At 40.2% G+C, this 24,758-nt stretch overlaps 1 protein-coding gene across 1 annotated transcript; it reads left to right on the forward strand.

Moving 5' to 3' along the window:
* The first annotated feature begins 1,048 nt into the window (after positions 1–1,048).
* antxr1a (ANTXR cell adhesion molecule 1a) lies at positions 1,049–22,784 on the forward strand. The gene is made up of 18 exons (XM_088413314.1): positions 1,049–1,473; positions 2,984–3,055; positions 3,141–3,212; positions 5,638–5,719; positions 5,856–5,889; positions 6,338–6,417; positions 6,840–6,908; positions 7,870–7,950; positions 8,526–8,586; positions 8,680–8,778; positions 10,327–10,396; positions 10,483–10,561; positions 11,023–11,118; positions 13,031–13,072; positions 13,991–14,086; positions 14,166–14,333; positions 14,984–15,064; positions 20,580–22,784. Exons 1-18 carry the CDS (start codon positions 1,319–1,321, stop codon positions 20,988–20,990), a joined length of 1,848 nt encoding a protein of 615 aa, XP_088269440.1. The 5' UTR covers positions 1,049–1,318; the 3' UTR covers positions 20,991–22,784.
* Positions 22,785–24,758: the final 1,974 nt, after the last annotated feature.

Below are 24,758 nucleotides of genomic sequence, written 5' to 3' on the forward strand. Positions count from 1 at the left end.
GGAAATATGAACATGACGAATTTTAAGCACCAAAGCCACCAGCGGAGAGCTATCGAGGCTTATTGTGCTGGCCAATACAATATCAGAAGCAACAACCTACATTTAAAATCTAAACATGGGTGCCATTAACTGTATTACCAACAGTCTTTTCTTTTACTTATGTCTATTCAGCTAGATTAGCAACGGGACGATTTCAAATTCATTCTCGCAGGGCCAGCGTGCTGGCTCTTAAATGATGCCAACATTTCGATGCTGATTGGTTGGTCAGCACAAAACTTGTTAAAGGCAACTTCGATTAACCTCTATACGCGTAATAATGAATACATGTAATAATAAGCATCTGTGGTGAAAGCTTTGAAAGTTAGAGCTACTTTTTGGGTACCGATTAATGCGAAGGACTACCAATTTGCTACTCACTTCTGTCAGAACAAATGAGCTCTAATTATGTTTTTATGTAATGAATAATGATATTCATTTATGTGGAGAAACTGATCACAACAATCAAGCAACAAATGCAACAATATGCACCATTTTACTATTTGCATAAATCTCTGCTAGTGTTTACATTTCAAATGATTGTAAGTAAGTCCCATCACCGTTGAGTTAATTTCAGAAAAGGCCCCTCAACTACTCTTGTGGTCCTTAGTGGGCTACCATGTTGATGAACCCTGGTCAAGATGCTTTTTAAAATTGGTTGACCTTGAGGGTTGTGTTCTATTTTATAAAAGAAATTTATCTGGATTTAGGAAACTAATCGAGCAGTTGAAAAACTGTGACGAATGGGAAGTACTTAGAAACCCCTACCTACCAATTTCCATGCAATAACCTTACAAAGAGTACAATTAAAATTAAATTTGTAAAACTTTTTTCATCACGGGTTCACTTCATCTAACTGTCGTATTTCACCTCTAGGGGGCATAATATACTAAATGGTGACGGATCCTGCTTTCATTAACTTCAGGCACTGAGGGAGGGAAAAAAAAGTTTAACTAGTGAGAGTTAAAAAGTCAAAAGATCCCTGGTTTGCAAGGTCATGTAGAGAACAAAACGCTCAAGTGGGAGGTAGCGATTCGAAAAGGCCTTTGCATCATGTGTTGGACCCACTGATGAGAGACTCACAACACTCGCTCAGTTCTCCACCTCACCCCTTGAGTTGGCTTCTGCTTTGGATTATTGTTTGTTTTTGGATGCTGCAGATGACCGTGAAGGACTGACAGAGAGATCCACAAGGGCAATTGTCTTGATTCCATCTTTATTGACACTTAAAAAAAGTGCTCTTGTTTTCCAATTTACCGGTGTAGGATATTCAGATGGAAAAATGCTTTCATGTTGGAGCAGAAGACATTGGCTTCCAGCTTTGTTTGCTGCCACTTTGATCGTTCCTCTTGTTCATGCCGGATGGGACCATGACAGAAGGCTGGCAGGATCGTCCTCATGCTTTGGAGGCTTTGACCTCTACTTTGTCTTGGACAAGTGAGTTCGACTCTCTATATCTCAATGAGAAGAGAGACACTACATTTCTAAACAATACATGATAAAAATTCTGTAAAAAACTAACAAATATAAGTATGCAGTATGTATTGTTGAATTTGAATAGGAATTCTAATAATCAATTAGCTTTGCCAATCTTCAGTCATACACATGTTGCAATAAAGTCAGTAGAAATATTTTGGTGATGATTATGGTGTCATGAGATGCCATCAGTATGGATGAACTAATGTTGTAATGCTGTCATCGGCTCCGAGTTATTTCTCAGCTTGGCTCACTGCATATCCACATACTGTATGTTAACCATTAGCACTGATATAGTGTTGTGTTTGTTCTCATCTACATAACACAGACCATGTGGGGGACATTTACATTGATGGTCAATGGGTTTGCTTCCAAGAGAATGGTTTAGGGTGTGTTTAACATGAACCAAACTCACATGACAGTTTCATGTGGTGCATTTGCTCCGCCACTGATTCACTGCAAAACCTCCATTAAAAAAAACAAACAAAAAACACATTAAGAATTATAGTAGTACTCACTTGTAAGATTCATTTAACAAACGTTCACTATCAGCCAAGTAGGCTAACAAGAAATACAAGTATCATAGTAGTATTAATGTGTACATGTGGAATGTGAGATGTGGGACTTGAGTATGTGCTTTCAATTCCAGACATGCTGATGCATTGTCCAGTTGTCAGAAATGCAATTCCATTTTGCAACGTATTTTATTTGAGATGCAGTACAGTTGCACCAAGCATTACCTCCACCTGCCCCCACCCTCCTGCTCCAGTATTAGCCTCATCATCTGTTGATGTCTTCACAGCCTATCTGATATTGGCTCTAGATGTTTTAATGCTTCAGCCAGTTGTCTTGGCCTCTTCTCACTGGAACTTATGTCATACTAATAATGGAAAAATAGGTGTTTTGAAAAAAGGAGGTGTATGTGTGTGTGTGTGTGTGTGTGTGTGTGTGTGTGAGAGAGAGAGAGAGAGAGAGAGAGAGAAAGAAAGAGAGAGAGAGAGAGTGAGAGGGAGGGAGGGGAGTGATACAAGCAAAATTTAGATGAGGACCTATACTGTGATTCAGAGATAGAATAGCAAAATGTGCACGGTTGTATTGCATAAACGCCATTTAAGTTCTATGTCATTTGGTAGTCATTTACTGCAATTAACATGAAAAGATAATTGAATGATTAATGGCTTCCTTCCACTCTGTGATGATGTTATGGTTAGTTTGTAACACAGGATAGAGGAATTTATAGCAGTTGCTTCTTGGCCTGGCGGCTCAGTGACGCATTGGTTAGCATGTCTGCCTCACAGTTCAGGTACCCGAGTTCAAATCCGTCTTGCTCCGGCCTTCCAGTGTGGACTTTGCATGTTTTCCCTGAGCCCGCGTGGGTTCTCTCCGGGCACTCCAGCTTCCAAATTAACATCACTCAGTTTGTCTCAGTTTATGTGTAGGAAACTAATCATGTGATGTTTTCCTATGGTAGATCTGGGAGTGTGATGGACCACTGGACTGAAATCTACCATTTTGTTGAGCACTTAGCTCATAAATTTATAAGGTAAATCAATCAGTGTCTTGGTATAAAGTAGCCTTCAAAAATCTTTACTGATCTTTACTGAGTGTGTATATCTACTTTGTTGTAGTCCACAATTACGGATGTCGTTTATCGTGTTCTCCACCGAAGGGAAGATTTTGATGAGCCTGACTGAGGACAGGTGAGTACATGACACGATTCAGCTTTTTTTCTTCCCTGATCTGGAGCAAATATTGACAAGGATCATTCTAAAATCCATCCATAATTTAGTGTAAGTACCGAAGATGCCCTGCTTTGCACCAATAGACCTGATATGGTGCTCACGCATCTACCCTTTTTTTCCACAGCCTTTTTCATCTTTGCTGAATTATTTGTTTACTTCTTTCTAAAATATACATAATTATTTTTAATTGACTCAAGGTTACAGTACAATTAACAGTGGGGAAAAATGGTTTTAAATTATGTTTGGTCTCAATATTATGCATCAAATCCTTCACAGTTTTTAGGTAATCAATAGTACTGCCTTGTCTTAATCTTATGACTAATTATGGCAAAAATATCTGCCTTGTGCTGCACACAGCTTTCAAATGTATCTGATTTGTTCTCTTAGGATCATGCACTCAAATATAGTACTACTGTCCTTAAAGTCATCCAACTGTGTCACTCTGTACAGTTGAGGCGAGAGTAGTGAAGTGCCATGCACCAACAATATTATTGTGCCATTTTTACAACTAGAACTAGTTATGCATTGTAGTTTGCAAATATTTAAATGATACTTCTTCAGAATATAGTATTTAAGTGAACAAAATAATGTTAAAAAAAATCAACATACAGATCTCAAAAGGAAACGCCTGCTTGCTCCATGTGCAGGTGTTTTCTGCACAACATGCAGTCCCTTTTAAAAGCAGAATAGAATAGAATAGAATACCTCTATTGTCAGTGTACACAGATACACAATGAAATTGGGAGCTCTGCAAATAAAAAAATGCAAATTTAATATTTATTTTGGGAGATGATGGATCCATCCATCCATTTTCCATAGTCGCGTCTCCTCTCAAGGGTCGCAGGCTTGCTGGTGCCTATTCCAGCTGACTTCGGGCAATAGGCAGGGGGCACACTGAACTGGTTGCCAGCCAATTGCAGGGCAAATAGAGAGGAACAATCATTTACGCATAGACCTGCCATGCATGTTTTTGGAATTTGGGAGGAAGCCAAAGTGCACAGAGAGAACCCGCACGGGCTTAGCGAGAACATGCAAACTTCACACAGGATGGCCGGAGCCAGCTGGAATTAAACTCGGGTCCCTTAACTATGAGCGGATGCTCTTCCGCCCCTCTAATTGGTACATATATTAATAATGTGAACAACACATAGAATAATAACATATAAATAAAAACATCTTGATGTGATTTGCGGTTCTTGAATACTGTCATAACCATCTGGTTCAACAATTTTGGTTTGGTTCGTTTGAGTTATATTTGAGCCGTTCACACGACGTTTGCATTTTTCATCAGGAACGCTAAGTACAGATCACAGCACGTATGGTTACGAGATGTTAAGAGTTCTAAGCAGGACACAACATGTGGGTCGTAACCTTCTAGTGACACGGTAACCAATCATATTGCAGCAGGGCACCTCCTAGCTCGTAGACGTCTGCAGTTGGCTTCACGATGATTCATTATCAATCCCCGGTACATAAAAGGAATAACTTGAAATTACAACCCACCGGAAATTGCTATCTTCATGATTGAGGTATTATAATTCTAACAATGACTTGACTTAACCCGTATGGAGGACCCAAAGTGCCAAAATTAAATAAATACATGTTTAACTCAATATTGAAATAAAAGTACCTAATAATAATTTAAATTTTAAATAATTAAATATGGAATTCAATAAATCAATGTTCATTGATTAATTATCAATGTCTATATGTAAAAAAAAACATATCTAATTATTTCTCAATTTAATTAATCATTTCATGTTGTTTCATGAAATTTATTTTCAAATAAATTCATTTAATCTGTAAAACTCGCTTGTCAAAGTTAGGCAGCAGGGCCAAAGCCTGTTAAGGTCAAATCTTGTCCAATCCATTGCTATGGCCTAAAGTGGTTGGAAACATGGCGGCAACGATGATGGAGGACCTTTATGAGCTTTTGAGAGAGTTAGGCATTTCACACTGAAAATTGTCCTGAGGTCTGATCGGGTGCATGGATGATTGTTCGTCCCGGTGTGCCTGCAATTGGCTGTCAACCAGTTTAGGGTGTCCCCCGCCTACTTCCTGAAGACCGCTGGGTTTGGCACCAGCAAGCTAGTGACCCTATTGAGGATAAGCGGCTTTAGAAAATGGATGGGTGGTTGGATGACAAATTATCCAATAACAATTATATTAATTAATGATGCTTATTGTTGTTATTGTTATTATTAAAAGTGCTTCCAAACAAGACAAATAGATTGTTATCAGTTGATGCATACTGAACTGAAATTGGTGATCACAAAACCAAGATACAAACTTCACTGTGAATTTTGTGAACTCTTCCACTCCTAGATTAAGGAAAATACAGTGCATTATATGAGACAAGGTTGTTTTGCGTATGCCACCTCAGAGAACGTATCAGTAAAGGTCTGGAGGAGCTGCAGGGAGTTCATCCAGGAGGAGACACTTTCATGCACGAGGGCATCTTGAGGGTGAGCTGGAGCATCTCTTTCTCCACTCTTCGTACAACGTGAACACTAAACACATGACCCAATGATCTGAAAAGATGTTGCCTTCCTGAAACGTATCGTTGTTTGACAGCTCGTTGTATTTGTGTTTGTTCAACAGGCCAGTGAGCAAATATACTATGGAAACACAGAAGGTCTGTATTACAAGATTTTGGTCTTAGCATTAACACCATTTATGCTAAATACTTAAGAGTCAGAGGATCGTTTTCATGAAAGGAATCTTCAAAAAAAGCCTTTGACTATGCTCTAAGTAAGGGGTGGCCAAGACTGGTCCTCGAGAGCTACAATCCAGCCTGTTGATCAGGGTCATTATCAGGATTCTGCGAATAATGCCAAAATGGTAATCATTTCAATCGGGTGTGTTGGTTGAATGGAAAATTTGAAAACAGGCTGGATTGTGGCTCTCAAAGACCAGACTTGGCCACCTCTGCTCTAAGTGAAACTCGACTGCATCATCACTCAATAACGCTCCGCATTACCTGTGTCTGCATGTCCACAAATTAAGGTCTGGCACGCTCATCTAGATAAGCACAGACAATCAATTTGTTCTAAAAGGTTCTGATCACATGGTTTCATTCGCAGGTTATCGCACCGCCAGTGTTATTATTGCTCTGACAGATGGAGAGCTGCATGAGGATCTCTTCTACTACGCCGAGAGAGAGGTCAGAAAGACAAACAGGCTTCCACACTAATTGCAAGCAGGTGAAACATGTCATTTGTACCACGAATGCCATTAAATGGCGCCACAAGATCGCTTTGATCATCTGTCCTGCTGTTCACTGCTATGTAATAGCTTCTGGAAGAGCCCAGCGCAGGTGACATGTGTTGCGACTTTGTTGTGTGTGTTCAGACACATGTGGCCGGAGAGAGCAATAATACTACAACATTATGAAAACAATGATTCATTATTCAGCATGGTCTTGGTTGCTGCATGTGTTGTAAAACATTTACTGGCATGACAAAATATAAAGTTGTGTAGCTTTTTGTAGGATGTTGTAAATTGCTGAGATGTAACTGAATCCAGATGCTGCATCTGCATGGAATGTTGTCTTATTTGTGTTCTCAATCTTTGCCAACCGGGCAGGCCAATCGGTCCCGGAGCCTTGGGGCCACCGTTTACTGCGTTGGAGTCAAGGACTTCAATGAGACACAGGTGATTTTTTTACATAAACATACACTTTACATAAATTATAAACGTGGAAGATCAAATAACACATTTCCACTTAATAATAAATAACCAAATTTCATTTTTTTTCATAACCAACATTTTTTACGACTTAAATTGAAACTGTTAGAAAGGTCTCTCCCCATAAATATTTTGAGGCTAAATGATGTCATACACAGAAGATACATTTACTTTGTGGCTTCAAAAGGGATGAGTAGCAACAGCAAGCATGTCAGCATCAAAGTGTGCACTCATTTCGAGCTATTAAGATTCCAGTGATAAATAATCCCACTGCTCTCGAGGGCACTCGAATGCAGCTAGCGGGTGGCTTATTTATGCTCGACTGTGTGCTAAACACTGGCAACTAGTTTGTACAATAAAATATCAGGGTATTTTAGTCATTGTTTTAGTGCCCTGAATTGTTAATCGAATTCGATTTCAGAACACCGTTGTATTGTTTACGTTGTGAGTCATGACTACCATCTCGCTCCGGGTGGAAGGAACAGTTTGTGCAGCATTGGCGGCGGCGTTAAAATAAATAAAAATCTTGTGCTGTGCAAATCTCGTGGCGCTCTAATCTTGAGAGATCATCGTACAAGACCTCAGTCCATCCCTTATAATTTACTTTCTTAATGCAAGCCACACCCAATCGGGCTTTCTGGTTAGGCTTTCTGGGAATCTCTTTGGCAGGAGCAAAAATGATACAGAAAATTAACCTAAAATAACACTTTAACGATTATGATTGAGGAGTATTGTTGTACAATGGTGTACTTAATTGTCACAGTTGAATGCTGCTTTGTTTTCATTGGAAAATGCACGGTGGATTATGTATGCCGTCATTTATTTAGTTAATAAATGTTGATCAAGTATAAAAAAAATGTTGAACTCTGAACAATGACTAAGAAGAACAAACTAACTGACTTGTCTTTATTTATTGCTCATTTTTAAGCTGGCGAAAATTGCTGATAGTAAGGACCACGTGTTCCCAGTCACTGATGGATTTGAGGCTTTGCAAGGGGTCATCGATTCTGTAAGTATGTGACTCTTGTCCACGCAAACAGCACCTGCCTCCAAATAAGTGACATTGCATTGTAAGCGCACAGGAAATTACCTTGAAATATAATAAGTGCACCCTATGACTTCATAGTTAGACGGAGCACATAGCAGATTTAAAGGACTGCAAGCTTTTGCTAAATGTTTGCATACATGAAACTGCCTAGGACAAAATTCCACCCCCAAAAAATGTTGCTGTGACTTTACTGTTTTTGATCAGCGAGGCCAATGTTTGGCTGAACGGGATCAAATAGCTTACTGGATATCTGGTGACCTCAGCGCTGTCAGGAACTAAAAACCAATGTGTCGTGACAACAAGCTTGCCATTTGATAGGCTAGGCTCCTCATCTGCAGTGCATTATCATCTCATTTGACTTTCAAGGAGCAAGCATGTTCTTACATTTAAAATTTGCCAGGGACAATTAAAAACTGTTGAAGTAGCAGTATCACTTCAAGAAGCACATTACAAATGGAAGCTGAGATTTGTCATGGGATGGAATGGGAAGCATGAAATTAGCATCAGAAAACACTGAGAACTGTACGTTTCCTCAGATCCTGAAAAAGTCTTGCATTGAGATTCTGGCAGCTGAGCCATCCAGTATCTGTGCAGGAGGTGAGCAAGCAGCGTTTCCCTTCATGCTGAGCAATATAAACTTGGCCTGTAAGATTTTGGGGTAACATTTGTGTTTCATATCTCCTCCACCAGAGTCATTCCAGGTCGTAGTAAGAGGAAATGGATTTCTCCATGCCCGCAATGTTGATAAGGTCCTTTGCAGCTTCCGCATTAACGACACCCTTACTAAAAGTAAGTGAAACCTATTTTTAAATCAAGATGACCAATGTTTATTATTCTGGCTGTAATTTCCATGGATATAAATAGTTACAGTTAAATGGGCCAATACAAATACATACACTGTATTGTTGTATTGTACTGTATTGTAAGCTTAAATTCAAAGCACAGCTGGACACTATGATCAAAGAGAGGTGCTTAGTTTACTGCTTCTGCTATTTTATTTTTGCTTACATTTTTTTTTTTTTGCAATTTTCCAGCCTGTAAAGAAGATGACAATTAGTTCCACACATAAAACAGAGTTTAAAATGCCTTCAGGCACACAAACAATTTTCCCAGAGTCTTTGCTGGTGGATTAATGATATAGTTGTGAAAACCACTTCCTACTGTGCACACCGCAGCTCTGCGGGAGGTATTGGTCTAATTTACAAAGATCAAACACTTCCGCACCAAACCTGGACCCTTCATTACGCGGTGGTACACGGTCGTCCTGGAGAAGAAATGTGCCCTCAAAAAATGTTTCCACACTATTGGAATCGTACAATTGCCTCCGATTGATACATTAATTGATATAATTTCCCCAGTAATTCTGGCCAGCGTTGTGAGAGCCTTCTCTGAGTGCCAAGTCCCCCTCAATGATTCAGTCTTACTGGAGGTTTGCGCTCCACCGGGGGACATTCAAGTTGTATGCCGTCATTTTTGATACGCCCCAACAACACTATAGTTGCTATGATGAACTTCTTATGCAATCTGAATTGTCCTCATGCAAGATAAAATGGAAACAAAGGACGTAAACTCTTCTTCCAAAAAGGAATTTTGCCTATTTGGGGGAATTAAATCATGTGTGCTCTTCACTAGATTTGTGGAGTTGTTCTTGTGAATCTCCTAGTTCAATTTATCTCTCTTTAATAGAGGAAAAAAGCAGGGATGAACTTTGAGCGAGATCATATATGTTCTGGCTCAGTTCATTTTGAGGCTAAGCTGTTTGTGGCCACATTATTCGCTTATCCTTCCATCCTGCATGGAGTTTCCAGAGTGGATCAGCCATGACCCACGTGACTCTCGTGTTGATTTCCTCAGTTCTGGGGTATGCTTTCCCTCTGCCAGAATAAACACTGGGGGCTGGTCATGGAGCTTGTTGGAGCTGCTTTCCTAATAGCCAGCTGGAAATGGACAAGACCTAGTTTTACCTCAAAAACAAAAGCTGTCAATTTTGTTGAAGGTATTTCGATGAGAAACTCAAGTCTCTTAATAGTGAAAACACTTGTTTGGATTTAGAGGGAACACACTTCTCAGAAATTTGTGAAGCCACTTCTTGTAAAAGTCACTATTTTCCATGAACATGTTCCTGGAGTGCCTTCTCCAATTGCCCAACATCCATTCACTAAATGTGACATCTTTTTGTGAACAACAAACCAATTTCAGAGAAACATTCCGACACTGAGGTATTTTTTTGGCTTACCAGCTACCCTTTACGTATTTCATTAAATATAAGGCGGGAACTAGGATGTTTGTTCATGGTTATGTATTGTTTTCCTGACCGTTTTCCATTTTTCTTCCTAGTGGTAAAACCTTTGATAGTGGAGGATACGTACCTCCTCTGCCAGGCACCGGTGCTTCAGGATGAGGGAATGTAAGTTGACCGTTACACCCTTTATGTTTTTCCACAGTGCCACCAGCGTGGCAGTTCAATGAAAGAGTTTCTCTTTTCTTTTCCAGGGCAGCAAACCTTTATGTCAGTATGAACGAAGGGCTCAGTTTTATCTCCAGCTCAGTTACCATTACCACCGTGAGCTGTGTGAGTACAATATGGCTCAAAATGTAGTCTTCTAATATGGTAGATACATTCTGAATCTAAAAATACGCAACAAAAATCCCACCAGTGATGACAACTGAACACTAAACAACTGTGAACATCTCACATACGCCTCAGTGGAACAAAATCCCTAAGGCACACAATGAAAGACCCATTCATTGTGTTGCTGCTTCATCTAGTTTTACTGGAATCAAAATGAGGAGCATCTGGACCTTGTCAGTCAACCAAGTGATATGTGTGTAGGTTGACTTCAAGTCCAGAACACAGCAAACATCGCTGCCACCAAAGAAGCATGCCTTTAAGCTATTCAGTAGTTTACGGCGTTTATTTCCGCCACTCATGACAAATAAATGATATGGCGGTCTTTAAAGTTACAACTTGATTCGGTAAATGAGCAAGAAATAAAAGACAACCCACCGTGACGCTCTGTGTTTATGTCACAGTCTGACGGGACCATTTTGGCCATCACTCTGCTCATCCTCATGCTGCTTCTCATCTTGGCTCTCCTGTGGTGGTTCTGGCCCCTCTGCTGCACTGTGGTGAGTCCACTCTCTCATATAGATTGTCAATTGCTTTATATGATGACAATTACGATAAACCTCTGTTGAAAATGCAGAAATAGGCTGGTTTGCAGTTTTCACGTTTGGGCAACAGCACACCTTATTGTCTCGTTAACCTAACAGCAGTGAATGTCGCGTGTCTATGCGTCAGTAAGGGCACCTGACCTCGCAAAGATCAGGACATTCGGTCAGCTAATGAGATCTTAAGTGAGGGTTGTTTCAAATACGATTTTTCTGTGAAATAATCGTGATGGAGCTATCATTGGTATCAAGTTAACAATTTAACGATTTTACGATTGTAATATTTATGTAAGTAAGTATTTAATAAGTAGTTGTCGAAAAGAGCATACTATTTCTGATAGGGGAAGCCCAAATTAGCAATATTATTTAAAAGACTTTGTTGGTAATACCATATAGAGCAGTCAGTGAGTGTAATTTCCTATTATCTGTTTGTTAGGTTTTTTTTTTTTTCAAGAAATTAGTAAAGACGCCGCATTGAAAAGAAAAAAATACTAGAATAAAATTAAATCTCACAAGATCAAAGGTAGAGGCAGGAATTGCGCATTTACAAGAATAAAGGTTTAGCTTTACGAGATGACAGGGACCCACTTCAATCAGCAGAGTGCTGAAACAATGAAATAGTCACAGTTTTGGCACATCAACACAATCAGAATTAGCAGCGTAATGTGATCGAGCAAACAATAGCATGTGTTTGTTCTTGTGATAGAGATGCAAAGTGAATGCGCGTATTTAATTACTTTGTGAATGTATTTCATCATCAACGAGAAGTGGTTGGAACAAATATCTGATTCCATTAGTTAAAACAGATCTCTGGAGAAAACTGCGGCTGGCCCAAAACTGTTTGTACTGTACATTGAAACTATGATTTTTTTTTCTTGTAGGCTACTTTTTTCTTTGAAAAAAATAATGACTTTGCATTAAATCATGACTTATCTCTAAACATTACAGCTTTAATCCTGTAATTACATTTTTCCTCCAATGCATTTTTAAAAATCAGTAATCACTGAAAATTTTTGCATGGATGAAACTGATGAAAGATATGGAATAGCATTGTAAATCAGCAAAAGCGACGTGATTTGTGAGGCAGTCACTTACTCTGGACAGTGTAATGTGCATAAAACAACACATCGGTGCCAGCATCAGAATATTGCAACAAATTATCTCGTCACAGTCGAATTCAGTCTTTCTTGCTTGAAAAAAAACATGTAATATTACCACAGCTGGAAACAACCGGAGCAATATGTCTCCTTTTACAGCATGGCTCCCTTTACTCTCCCTGCGCTTGTCTTTTTCATGGCAGTTGAAGTCTATGCATGTCTGTTTGGGAAAACAATGCTGGGTTACTATGGAGAGTCATTCTCGTTCCAGGATTGGGAGAAGGATGGAGGAAAATCACAAATAAGAAAAATCAGGGTCACGCATTGCATTTAATTTGCTGTCTTTATTTGGTTTATAATCAAGCTCGCAGCTCATCTGTTGTTGGCAAAAATGACACCAAAACACACACGAGAGGTGCGAGCAGCCTGTGCCAGGCAGACTAAACTGTACGTGCGTATGCTGGTACCACAGCCAGCCTGACAGCAAAACCAAACAATGCACATCTGAAAATATGAGAAAGTCCTGAAGATTACACAGAGAGGATATTGCTCCATAAATAAATAAAGAGATAATATAGCGTTTTTGAAGTTCATTTTGCCCAAAAATGTGGAAGGCAGATTTCTAGGTCATTGCATTGCTCATCTAAGTGGACAAAGCATTTCCTCAGCCAAGGGCGGAGACAACAAAGTTTTCAACATGCTTTGATGACTTTATCTGACGTGGAATGGTCTTCTCTCTTTTTCTCTCTCTCTCTGTGTTTATTTCTTCTCAGATCATCCATGAGCCGCCGCCACCTACTGCGGAGGAGAGTTCGGTAGGAGCGGCACCCTTTCTGACTAATGACTGCCTGCCAATGTTTAGTTTTTTTCCGACATCTTAAACCTCTCAAACGTCTCCCAGCAATGAAGGTCTTCACCAATTTCTCAAATGTGTTGCGAGTTAACGCCCTCCAACATTAACATTGAATTTTGTACTTTTGCTAGTTTCCAACCCATCCCATTTTACAGCTGATTCTAATTTATGGTCTCAAGCCAAAATTCCTTCCGAAATTCTGTTAGGAAGTATATAGCTGAAAAAGAAGGCACTAATACCTTTCTGCATTTGTTGACACTAATTGTAATGTTTATTCATGAATCTAACAGCCTGGCACGCTCGTCAGGACTTTGCCAAATTTACAAAATGACGGGTTATTTAGTCAGATGGACAGTTTATTACATGGATGTAACGTCATGACATTTTCCTTTGGGGCTTCTATGTTATTGCCTTGGATCTGTCAACCACCACAGGCAAACAGTGAAAAAACAAGGATGGATGATAGGGTGGAGAACCGCATATTGTAGGAGAACTTTACAACGATGCCCGGTTACAGTACAGCACACAGTATGTAAATATACAGATTGCATCCAATGACTGGCCACAACATTAGGTACACTTGCAGAATTGAATGGCTGTTGCCTTAAAGCTATTTGGCATATTTTTGTGGGACAGTTTTGAGATATTCATAATGGAAAGGCACAGTAACATACTGGGAGTGGTTTGTAATATTTTTACACTTTTATGTAGTGTATAGAAAAATGGTCATCTTAATATTATACTCAACACTTGGTATATCACCGCTGCCACCTGTATTGTAACCAAGAGAACAATAATAAACCTGAATTTGCTACATGAAGCTAGTGAAACGGCACATTTAAATCCCCTCATCACAGTGCTTCCTGTCACAACCCCATAGGACGATGAGGACGACGATACACCAAAGAAGAAATGGCCCACTGTAGATGCTTCCTACTATGGCGGGCGGGGAGTCGGGGGAATCAAAAGGATGGAGGTGTGTTTGTCAAGTTACAATGTTTTAGGACTTTTCCTGGGGACCTGGACTTAATAGCCACCAAACTGGCCTTTGTTAGGTCCGCTGGGGTGAGAAAGGCTCCACTGAAGAAGGCGCAAAGCTGGAGAAGGCCAAAAACGCAAAAGTGAAGATGCCCGAGCAGGAGTTTGTCCAGTCCCCCACGCGTGTTCTCAACAATGGCATGCAGAAGCCCCTGGGACCCCACAAGTGGTACTCCCCCATCCAGGTACAAGAATGAATGCTCTGATACGGCTAAGATTGTTCTTGTCAATTTTGAGCACATACGTACAGTAAAGATCTGCTTATACATGAACACAAAAAGTGTACGGTACAACTTGATCTGGTGAGAAGTAGAAAGGATTTGAATATGATAAACTGATACAGGATCAGAGCCAGATGAAATAAAGTTTAACGGTTTCGACTTATGAAGCAGCTACCCTATTTGCGTGTTGGTTTGTCTATATCACACGCCCAGTACAAAGAATGCATTTTAATCAGCTGCAAGCTATGTAAGTAGAAACATTAAGATCTGTTTATGAAAATAACACGAGCTCGTGTATAGTCACGTAATACTGCTGCTCTAGCTTTGGGTTAAAAGAGTGACACTTCCTTCCCAGCCAGCAGGAGACTTGTTAATAGAAACCAGCCTCCTGTTGGATTGACCTCCAGGGAATTGGGCTGCCTGACTAGCATTTTTGTGAGGGGAAAAAAACAACTGTGTCGCCTTTTTATCCTCCATGTATAAGTCACTTAATGAGGACGAATGTAAATAGGGCCTTGAGACCTTCTATGTCTGGAAGAAGCAAATAAAATGGCCGATTGCACTGCAACATCTGAGTCATTAAGAGTACCGATCTTATGTCTTTGTTTCTATAGAGCAAGCTGGATGCATTGTGGGTCCTTTTAAGGAAAGCCTACAACCGTGTGTCCGTTATGAGGCCTCATCCAGGTGATAAGGTAAGAATATCACAAAACTACAGATATTGTCAATCATTGTGAGTGATTGAAAAAAGGAGGCTAATTGTGCAGAAATTCGGGGAGATGTGAGCTTTTCAGATGAGTGTTTCCTCAAACTTTATCAAGCCAAAGCACCCAAGAATGGAACTGACATATTTGCAGGAAAAATGGCAACAAGTAGATTCATATGTTAACTGCCATTTGAAGCATACAATGATCAGTCAAAAAAATAGTATATGCCATTATTTTAGCAATAAATGTACAACATGCTAATTTACTGCATTGCAAATAATGTTGTGGACCTTCGGGGAACCGTTGACCCCTATTTTAGAATCACTGCGTAAAGACAGCCCCGTGGGTAAACAGATGGCAAATTGGAAGTTAACCTTCGTCTGGCTGCCGCGCAAAATCATGCAGGGAAAAGTTGTCTGCTAAAGTCATTGCAGGAAAAATCTTAACGTTACTTCTCAATGGCCAGCTGTGCAATCAAGGTGATCATAGTTCATTTTACTGTTGGCAGTGACCAAACAGGCTACAACAGCGGGATTTGGATTGAACGTTACAAAGTGAATCCCATTGCACAACCTCTGTTCAGGTTAACTGCCCCCCGCAGCCCCCAAAAAAGTGAAGTGTGTGGTGCATCATTCTCTGTTTCTAGATCACTCCACTAATTTTGAGAAGGTTCCATTCCTCAAGTCTCCATGTTCATTGCTAACAGTTACGTCCAATGTTACCCCCACCCCCACCTCCCGCACAGCTGTCCATTGAGAAATCACATTTGGCTTTGTCCTGTGATGACTTCAGCAGAAATCTCTTCACTGCATCGATTCACACCGCAGCCAAACTTTAGATGGGAGCTAACGCTTTACAGACTTAGATTTTTAAAAATCAGTATGTTTGCACCAACATTGTGGCACATTTGCCACCTCATAGAATTAATGGAAGCCAGCTGTGTAGGTTTGACAGGATCCAGTAAACTAATGGCAATCAAAATGATACTTTCTAACTGTAAAATAATGCGTAATATGATTTTTTCCATTTTTTAAATGTTTTGATTTTACTGAGGAAACTGTAAGAACATTTACTATCTACAGTCAGGCTAATTTTTCAGCTGCAGCTGGGATATTTTACTGAATAGTTGAACAAATTGCCTACAACTTGTGTTAGCTGCTGGCTCAATTGTTTACAGTGTTTACAAACTGACTTTGTCTTATCTGCCAATATTTTACCATCCTTTTTCTTCAACTGGAAAACCAAAACAACATCACACCGGTGTTTTGAAAATGAACTGAGCATTCGGATTAAAAAAAAACAACCATTTTGTTGGTTGGTGAAAAACGATTATAAACACAGAAGACTAACTAACTAACTAACTAACTAACTAACTAACACAATTCCACTTAATTATGAATGTTTTATTTTACTTAAACATAAGTAGTGCATTGTACAATGTACTCCATTGCCAAAAAACAGCCAAAAGAAAAAAGATCGCGTGTTGTACAGGGACAAGAAATCTTCTGGCCTTCTAATGTACGAAATCTAGTCCCATTCCTAGGGATCCCTAGGGTTGTTTTTTCAATTCTCTGATCAGCTAAAAAATTATGATTGAATACAAGCTAATAATAAATGTGTAAAGTATTTTAGACTAATAATATTAATAACACATTTGAGATCAACATGCGTTTGGGGAGCAACGTCACAATCACCTTTACAGTCCAGGCTGTTCTATATAAAGACCTTTGCATACACTTATGAACTATATGTATACCAGCTGCTTGATTATTTTCACAAAACTGTGTCAGGTGGCACACAGCTGTGTTTACACTCATGTCTGACCGGGAGTATGGAACAATGTGAGTCATTGCTTCATCTCAAGTGTTTCCAATTTAACCTACAAGGACAACAGAGGGAATGGCAACTTTCAGGGGTAAAAATCTTCTTAGTTGTTCATTGTAGAGAGATGCGGTCTGTATGCGTATACACACAAATACGAGTAAAACCGTGACAGAGTATGTTACACATCTGGCTGAAAATGCAAGCAGATACAAGGTCAAACTATCCACAAATGCAAAACCTATTAGAAAATATTACAGGAAAACATTTAAACAACAACATCCTTAAAATGTTCACATCCATGTCTGCAGATGTCATTGAGTAAGCAAAATGTACTATATTTCCTAGAAGCGGCCAAGTTATAAAACCACTGCTCATCATTAAATCATTCAGTCTGCGATGAGTCGATTATCCATTAGTAACATTTTTGCCCAAGGCTGCAGTCCTTTGTGCAGGCCACCGCTGTCATAATAAGCTTTTAAAAAAAAAAAATATCCAGAGAGCTGCAAACATTATAGCATGCCTGTAACGCATAGGTCATTTATGTTAAGCTACACATGTACACGTGCACACACACCAACCAAAACATTCACATTATTACATCTCGCGTTGAGGCATTCGCTCGGCAAGTCAACCGAGTGAAGTCACCAAGGAAAAAATGCAAACAGGTGTTCAACATTACCCCATATATTAAAGTCACATTAGATGTCAAGTTTTTTTTTTTTCCAGCAGTTACACTTGCACTATTGTATGTGTCATGTTTTCCAACATGTCTTAAAACACATACACACATGCACACACACACACACACACGCACACACAAGCCCCTTGTATTTGGTGCCCACCGATTACGTCTCAAAATTTAGCGTAATTAATGTCTGTGCCATGCTGTTTTCACCTGACAATTTGGTGGCTGAAAGTAGAACCTTGTCTTGGCTAGAAGGGGTTATATAATGTAATTTGTGTGAATTTAATCGAGCCTTACGAAGACAGAGCCTATGCACCGTTCAGCTACGGAAGACTAGCGGCGTGAATGGTGGAAGATAATATCCAAATTTCCATATCACAAATCTACGATCTCTCTAGTCAATTATTGATTCAACAATCACAATGGAGCAAATGTCCCTTTTTGAAAGTGCCACGCTATTGCCGAATTGCATGGTTCAGCGGATAAACGACAAATGACCTTTCGTTGAGTGAAGTCCAGGACACAAAAATAAAACAAAAAATTAAAAAATGGAAAAAGCCAATGAAAAAGCTTGGCACCAACCAAGAATAATCTTTCAACGCAGAGTGAAGTGAGGTCTGGTAAGGTACAGTTTGATGCCATTCCCAACAACAAACAATTTTTTGAAAAAAAAATATCGCAAAAATGACAAAGTTTAACAAACAAGATAATAACCTTAAGTCTAACTTCACATGCCGATGCCTCATCTGACTTCATATATGACAGCATTTCAAATTGCTAAGTTTTGTGCAAAAATTGAATGGAATGCCGAATCGTACAACCTCAGGCACTTTTTACTTTATGCAACCATCAGCAAACATCCTGAGCTTAAGTTAGTCTTCCTCATCGCAAACTTTCTTCAGGGCACTGAAAAAAATCCTCCGTGAGTATTTGCAGGGAATAGTCTGCTTGCAATTAGGGTCCTCCCTTTTATAACTTCCCTTAACTGAATGCAGCGGTCGGACTAACAAGACCCATCGGTGGCAAACTTAATGTCAGATTGCTGTAACATGTCGCCAAGATCAACTGTGTTTTTTTAAAAGTTGCATTATTTAGTTTTTGTAAGGGATCCACTTCAATACAACGCATTGGGTTCAAAACAACAAAAAGACATCTTGAAGGATTACTATAAAACTACCTGAGTATATGCAATAAGTGACAATTTGCTTTTCGTGCTCGTCCGGTAAAAATGCACTAATAAAACATGCCGCATTTTGTCTTTCGCCTTCTCACGGAAAGAACTAATTGCGTGCCCACTTGTTTTCCACTTTGTGTCATAGTCTGTTTGTTACTTTAAAACAGATTTGCTGATGTTATAATGCATCAAAACAAGACGAACACCCCAGAGAACACAGACCTTCACCGAAGCTTAAACAATCACATTAAATCACGTTAAAAGTTAGAACACTGAATAGAATACACTTAAAACTTAATTCACATAATAAACATTAAGCCTGCATACACGTTCTATTCGAATCGAGATACAACATTCATTGTCCCTCTAATATGTGGAATGTCAGGAGAACTTTTTTGGCAACATCATCTACCTTATCGAATGAATCCAGGTTGAATGAAGAAATGTTGGCAGAAAATTATACACCATTACGGAGACAAATAAACCAAAGTGCTGTAATTGAAAGCAGGTGTCTCCTTCTAGTCGACACCCTGTTAAATGCAACACACGCAAGTTATTGTCATGAAGATTAAAACTTAATACACAAATAACACTCGATATACACATACAATTTTCAAACTGCTGTTTTTTGTTAGCGTCATACTTTGTTTTGGTATCAATTTGTGATATTGTAAAGGACACTCACTGAAATGTCTGGAATGAGTTCATGTAAAGTAAAACTTTATTATTTTTTTCTATATTAACTGCAGCGACTAATCCAGTGACAAATTTTAGCCGCTCAGGTGGGTGCGGGATGGGAGATGTTTTTTACGCGCGGCAATGAAATGGTGAGTAAATGATGTGGTCGAATCCTGACCTTATGCTTGTGATGTTTCCAGTTATTTATTAGTTCCGCATAGCATTGAGGACTTGAGTTGTGTGGCGTTTTCCTCGAGTTCTTTGCGTTGTTGGCGTTTTTGCGGTTTAAACGTAGGATCTCCCCGTCACCCATTCCCGTGCTGCCAACACACCTGACCTTAAATAAGTTCCTAATTATCTCCTCAACACTACCCCGCCCACCTATACCGCCACCCAGTGACCACTTATGCAATAATAATTACATAAAGAAACAATGGCTCCTACATTTACATATTTTCCTTATTTAAATGGTCTAATAAACAGCTAATGTACTTGACTTCATTGGCCTTTTTCTGCAGCGTTTTTTTTGTGATCATTTAGGAACTTGTACAAATAATGAAGCACTATATCAAGTTTGAGTTGGACTACAATACTCTATTTTCCAACAATATGAGAATCATTGGGCCTGCTCCCAGCTGAGCTCTGTACACGTGCACTGATGCGCTCCAAAACAATGACAGGTCCAGTCTTTACTACCTTCTCAAACATTATTAATTTGCTCTAAACACAGGTGGGAAAAATAATCACACTTAGTTGTCAAGTAGAATTACAGTCTCAGACAAAAGTTTGGAGACTCCTTCAAACACAAACGGTCTGAAACAAATTAAGAGGTCAAGAAATTCAAGAGCTTTAACTCTTGAAAATGCACAGCCGTAACCTGAAGTCATTCCAGGTCATAAAGCATCATTTACACCATGAAGCTGACTGAAAAAATACCAAGCTGCTGAGAGCCGTTATCTGGAAAAATGGTTCTTACTTTAAAGAAACTTAATGATTCACATATTTTGTTTACTAAACAATGTCATCAATATTTCTTCATAAGGACCTTGAGTATTAACGCTCTCGGGCTTCACATCATTTGATATATTAACATATAGAAGTCTGTCTAACATCTGGACATCTGGTCGACTTTGTCATTTCAGGGCAGATGCATGAACTTGATCCGCATGCAGTCGGCCAGCCCTCGCTACCCCCACTACAAGCCGCCACCCATCTACACCCATCCCAGCAGGAGTCCACCTGAACCCCAGAGCATCCTCCCGCCATCCCCAAGCGGCCCGCCTTCGTCCCCGCCGTTCTCCTTTACCCTCCCCCTTCTGCCTTCCACGCCCTCCGACGCATCCCCCTCCCCGCCGTCCACCCCTCCCTATTACACCCCGCCTCCCAAGCGGGCTCTCCCCCCCACCTCTTTGCACATAGCCGCCGCGCCCGAGCTGCCGCCCACCCCGCCGCCGCCCCTCTCGCCCACCGGCACCCTGCCTCCGCTACCTCAAGGCCCCGCTCCGGGACGAGCCCCGCCACCGGCCCGCCCGCCGCCACGCCCCGGCCTGTAGCCCAGAACGTGAGAATCCCAGCAAGTAACGTAAGCGCGTGACCATGTTTGATTGTGTCTGCAGGAGAGCAAAGCCCAGCAGGCTGTGGCCTACCTGCCTTGCGCAGAGGACAACAAGGAGCTGCTTTCTGCTATTTGTCTACACTGACCCTTGTACACATCTAGCCCAACGGATGCTTGAATCACCGACCTTGAATCGCATGAGAGAATTTTTTCTCCCACAGAGAGCTTTAAGTGTCCACTCCCTGTCCAGCAGAGAGGTGACAAACTCACAAATGGGAGCGTGTTCCTGTACAGACGAAGATGACTCCGAGTGCATCATGCTGAATTCAACAAACCCTTTAGTTCTGATATGATCGAAACTGAGCAAATTTGATCCGTTTCGTTGCTCGAGGCCAAAGGTGAGTCGGGATTTGGCCGTGAGGCGGTCTATGAGGCGAGCTACGCAATGGACTGATTCCAAATGTGAGTCCGGAATGTTCGGCTCGGTTCGGTGTAAGAAAAAGGGGAAAAAAGAAGAAAAGAGTAGTCAATTGCCAGGCGCAAATTACCACAGTCTGGTCCATACCTCTGGAAAAGGAGTGAGTCAGCTGAGCAATTGCATGCCGTAATGTACAAAGAGTACAATTGTTATTGGGGTTATCAAACTTAGTGTCCAAGTGTCCCCCTCAACATCAGTTACAGTAAACATTAGCAAAGAACTTATCACAATTGATGAAATTATCCATTTTCGCTGACTGATGTGCCCTGCTTTCATAACAACAGGACTGTACACAGAGACCGGCAAGTTTACAACAGCAGACATTCAGTGTGGTCAGCATAATGCTTTGGCTGCGATACTAACCATCTTTTGGAACACTCCAATCACATAAAAAAAAAAAAAAAAAGTGATGCACCACAGTACGTCAAGTATTTTTTTTTTTTTTTTTACTTGACATGCTGGTCCACGTATGTATATGCTGTAGACAAGCACCTTTCCAAAATTGTTTTGCAAATATTTTGCAGACCCACAACATATACCTTGTGGATCCCAGTTTGAGCAGCCAGCAGTCCCCTTTTTGCTGAAGTGTAGACTACACAGACATTTTCAGCATCCTCATCATGTTCCTCACTGTGCTGAAGCAGCATGATGCGAGTCGCAGCTGGCCCGCTTTCATGCACGTCACAGTAAACAGCCAAGAGTTGGACACGGCATTTGGCACATGCATGATCGCTGTTGTTCAACTCGATCGCAGACGCTCTCTCCATCAAGATGTGGAGAAAGACGGGCTGCAATCAGGGGCAAGCTTTCAACACTGCACCCTTAACATGCCGCATTTCTTCCATTAGTAGCCTCAGCTTGAACAGAAACGTCCCTTAACTGATTACCACTCAAGGTCATTGACAGTTCAGCTTAATCTTTGTAAAGTCCTTCAAAAATATAGCATTCAAAGCTTAATACTGGTTGCTTCATAAAAAACAACCCAACTGCATTGCATTGTTGTTGTGAAATAGGAAAAAGTACTAATTCAGGACTGCGTGTTTCCATACATTCTTATTTAAAATTGATCACTGGGATGCACCACTTATGAAGTAATCGTAATCATCATGTATTTGTTTTATCCACAAACTGTGCTCACAATGAAGCTCGCAAAACACGCATGTATATTGCTCAGTGTAAAGATTTGTTTTCATGTTATTGTGATGGTGAGATTAGTCTTGCCAGAATGTTCCTGCGGGTTGTCCATCAGAATGTCATGTATAAAAAAAAAGAAAGAAGATGGTGTGTTTGATTCATAATCAAAGTAAACCTTTTATTACATAAAATGAAAGTTGCAATTCTGGAGGGGGGCGGTTTCTCCATAATTTCTCATAATCTCTCTGTTACCTTCATATGTTTCGCATTCTAGTGAGCTAAGAAGCTCTGACAAAGCCCACTATTTTATTGATATTGTTGCATTCAAGCACAGTGAGACAGTGAGTCGGATCACCGGGTTCACACACGGCCTCTTCGCAGGGCGATGTAGACTGTAAAGAGGGCTGGGGGCGGGGGGAGTCTAACTTCACCAGTTTGGGTAACCAGCTCCAGATGTTCACACGCTGCAATATGCACACATGTGCATGAGCCATCACGGAAAATAGCGGAGCTCAACTAATCCTCTGGAAATATGGACGGGCCTTAGGAAAGGCGAAATGGTGCTAATGGCTCCTGGCGGGGTTTGGACTGCAAGTGGAATGACAAACTAGGGCCACGTGTCGCATGAGAGAACTAAGACTTAGATCGAGGCTTTGTGTGTGACTACATGAGCGACTTTAACGAATTGATCAAGTCATGAATACACACATTTCATTACATTTATGTCTTTATTTTTTTACTTTGACTTAGGCAAAGGAGTTAAATCGGCACTTACCCCATGATGTGTTCTTATAATTGTTGGGTCAAAACCAAGCGTAACCCACAAATAGCTGACCCAGTCCAAAAGTATCGAGCCAATCCTGGGACATTTATATCCGCCGCATTAAATTAACCAACATGTTGGGATTTTGATCTGACGGGTTAAAAATTACCCATACTCTTGTGTTAAAGCTACCAAAAAATGCAATACCAGGTTAGCCTGTGGGTAGGGCATCCAATTTGACTGGGATTTGAACCCTGTGTCCAAAAAAAGCAATGTTACCCACTCACTCATACACCCAGTGCCAAAATGTCCCTTTTCTAAGAATGTGGATTTTAATTTAAATTTCCAAAAGCTCCAAAACGACAACTAGTTTCAACTGTCAAGTCTGACCGTCAAGGCAAAATCGGGCTTATCTGCTCAAAACCCACAGCTACCCAGTAAATGGGTTTGGAAAACTATTTTTGCCACCTCTATATACTGTAAGGAATTTGAACAGCAAAAAGGATCTTGTTCTGTACAGCTCTTGGCGTTCTGGTGGTGCAACATGTGTCTTGGGAGTTGAAGGGAACTGAAATGTGGCGCTTGTGAAGACTACAACATATCACCCTCATCAGAGCCCTTTCACTGACCTCATCAGTGACCTCTCATGGCACCGTCTGGAAACATCTGCGGCCCTCATGAGTTCTCACTCCTTTCAACTTGATCCTCTTTGAACCTGACATATATGGTCACCTTCCACATTGCACAGGCATGCAAAGCGTTTGAGTGAATACTGTGGAGAAAAGTCACTATTTTTCTAAAAGATAATACTTTAACACATTGGTGTTTTGGAAGTCTCATTGTATACATGAGCTCATTGGGAATTAAGCCGTCATTTGGCTCCAATTATGCATTTAGCAGCCACCTCACAGACTTTGGGCTAGTGTACACAAGAAGCCAATAGTCCATAAAGTTGTGTTGATACACATAATAACCAACAAATAATAACTATCACTTTGTAGCAGTCAATCTTGGTTTCCACGCAAACTCATGCTGAAGGGCAAGGGCAAAAAAGGACGAGTATCATTTAATTCATTTTCTCCAAATCTCGACACCACACACTACTCTACAATTTTCACCAATACATATATTAAAAAATAAATACATCGTCATCAGAGTATGCATAGATGTATTCCTGGACATGCAAACTGATACCACTCGTACCCTAGCTCTAAAAGTGCAAAGAAAACACAACAGCCAGCAATGATTATATATATATATATATATATATATATATATATATATATATATATATATATATATATATATATATATATATATATCATGTAGAGAATCATATAAAGCTCAACCCATTCACCTACATAGATGGAGAAATAAAAGTGTTGCGAACC

Source organism: Hippichthys cyanospilos, chromosome 1 (genome assembly GCF_059441005.1).
Source record: "Hippichthys cyanospilos isolate Australia breed blue-spotted pipefish chromosome 1, RoL_Hcya_1.0, whole genome shotgun sequence".
NCBI lineage: Eukaryota > Metazoa > Chordata > Actinopteri > Syngnathiformes > Syngnathidae > Hippichthys > Hippichthys cyanospilos.

Bases quoted from the DNA above. Each gene is read 5' to 3' on its own strand.
- antxr1a (XM_088413314.1), top strand. From the start codon at position 1,319: ATGCTTTCATGTTGGAGCAGAAGACATTGGCTTCCAGCTTTGTTTGCT. The intron at 13,073-13,990 runs GTAGGAGCGGCA...ACAACCCCATAG, and splicing joins CTACTGCGGAGGAGAGTTCG to GACGATGAGGACGACGATAC. The intron at 15,065-20,579 runs GTAAGAATATCA...TTGTCATTTCAG, and splicing joins GGCCTCATCCAGGTGATAAG to GGCAGATGCATGAACTTGAT.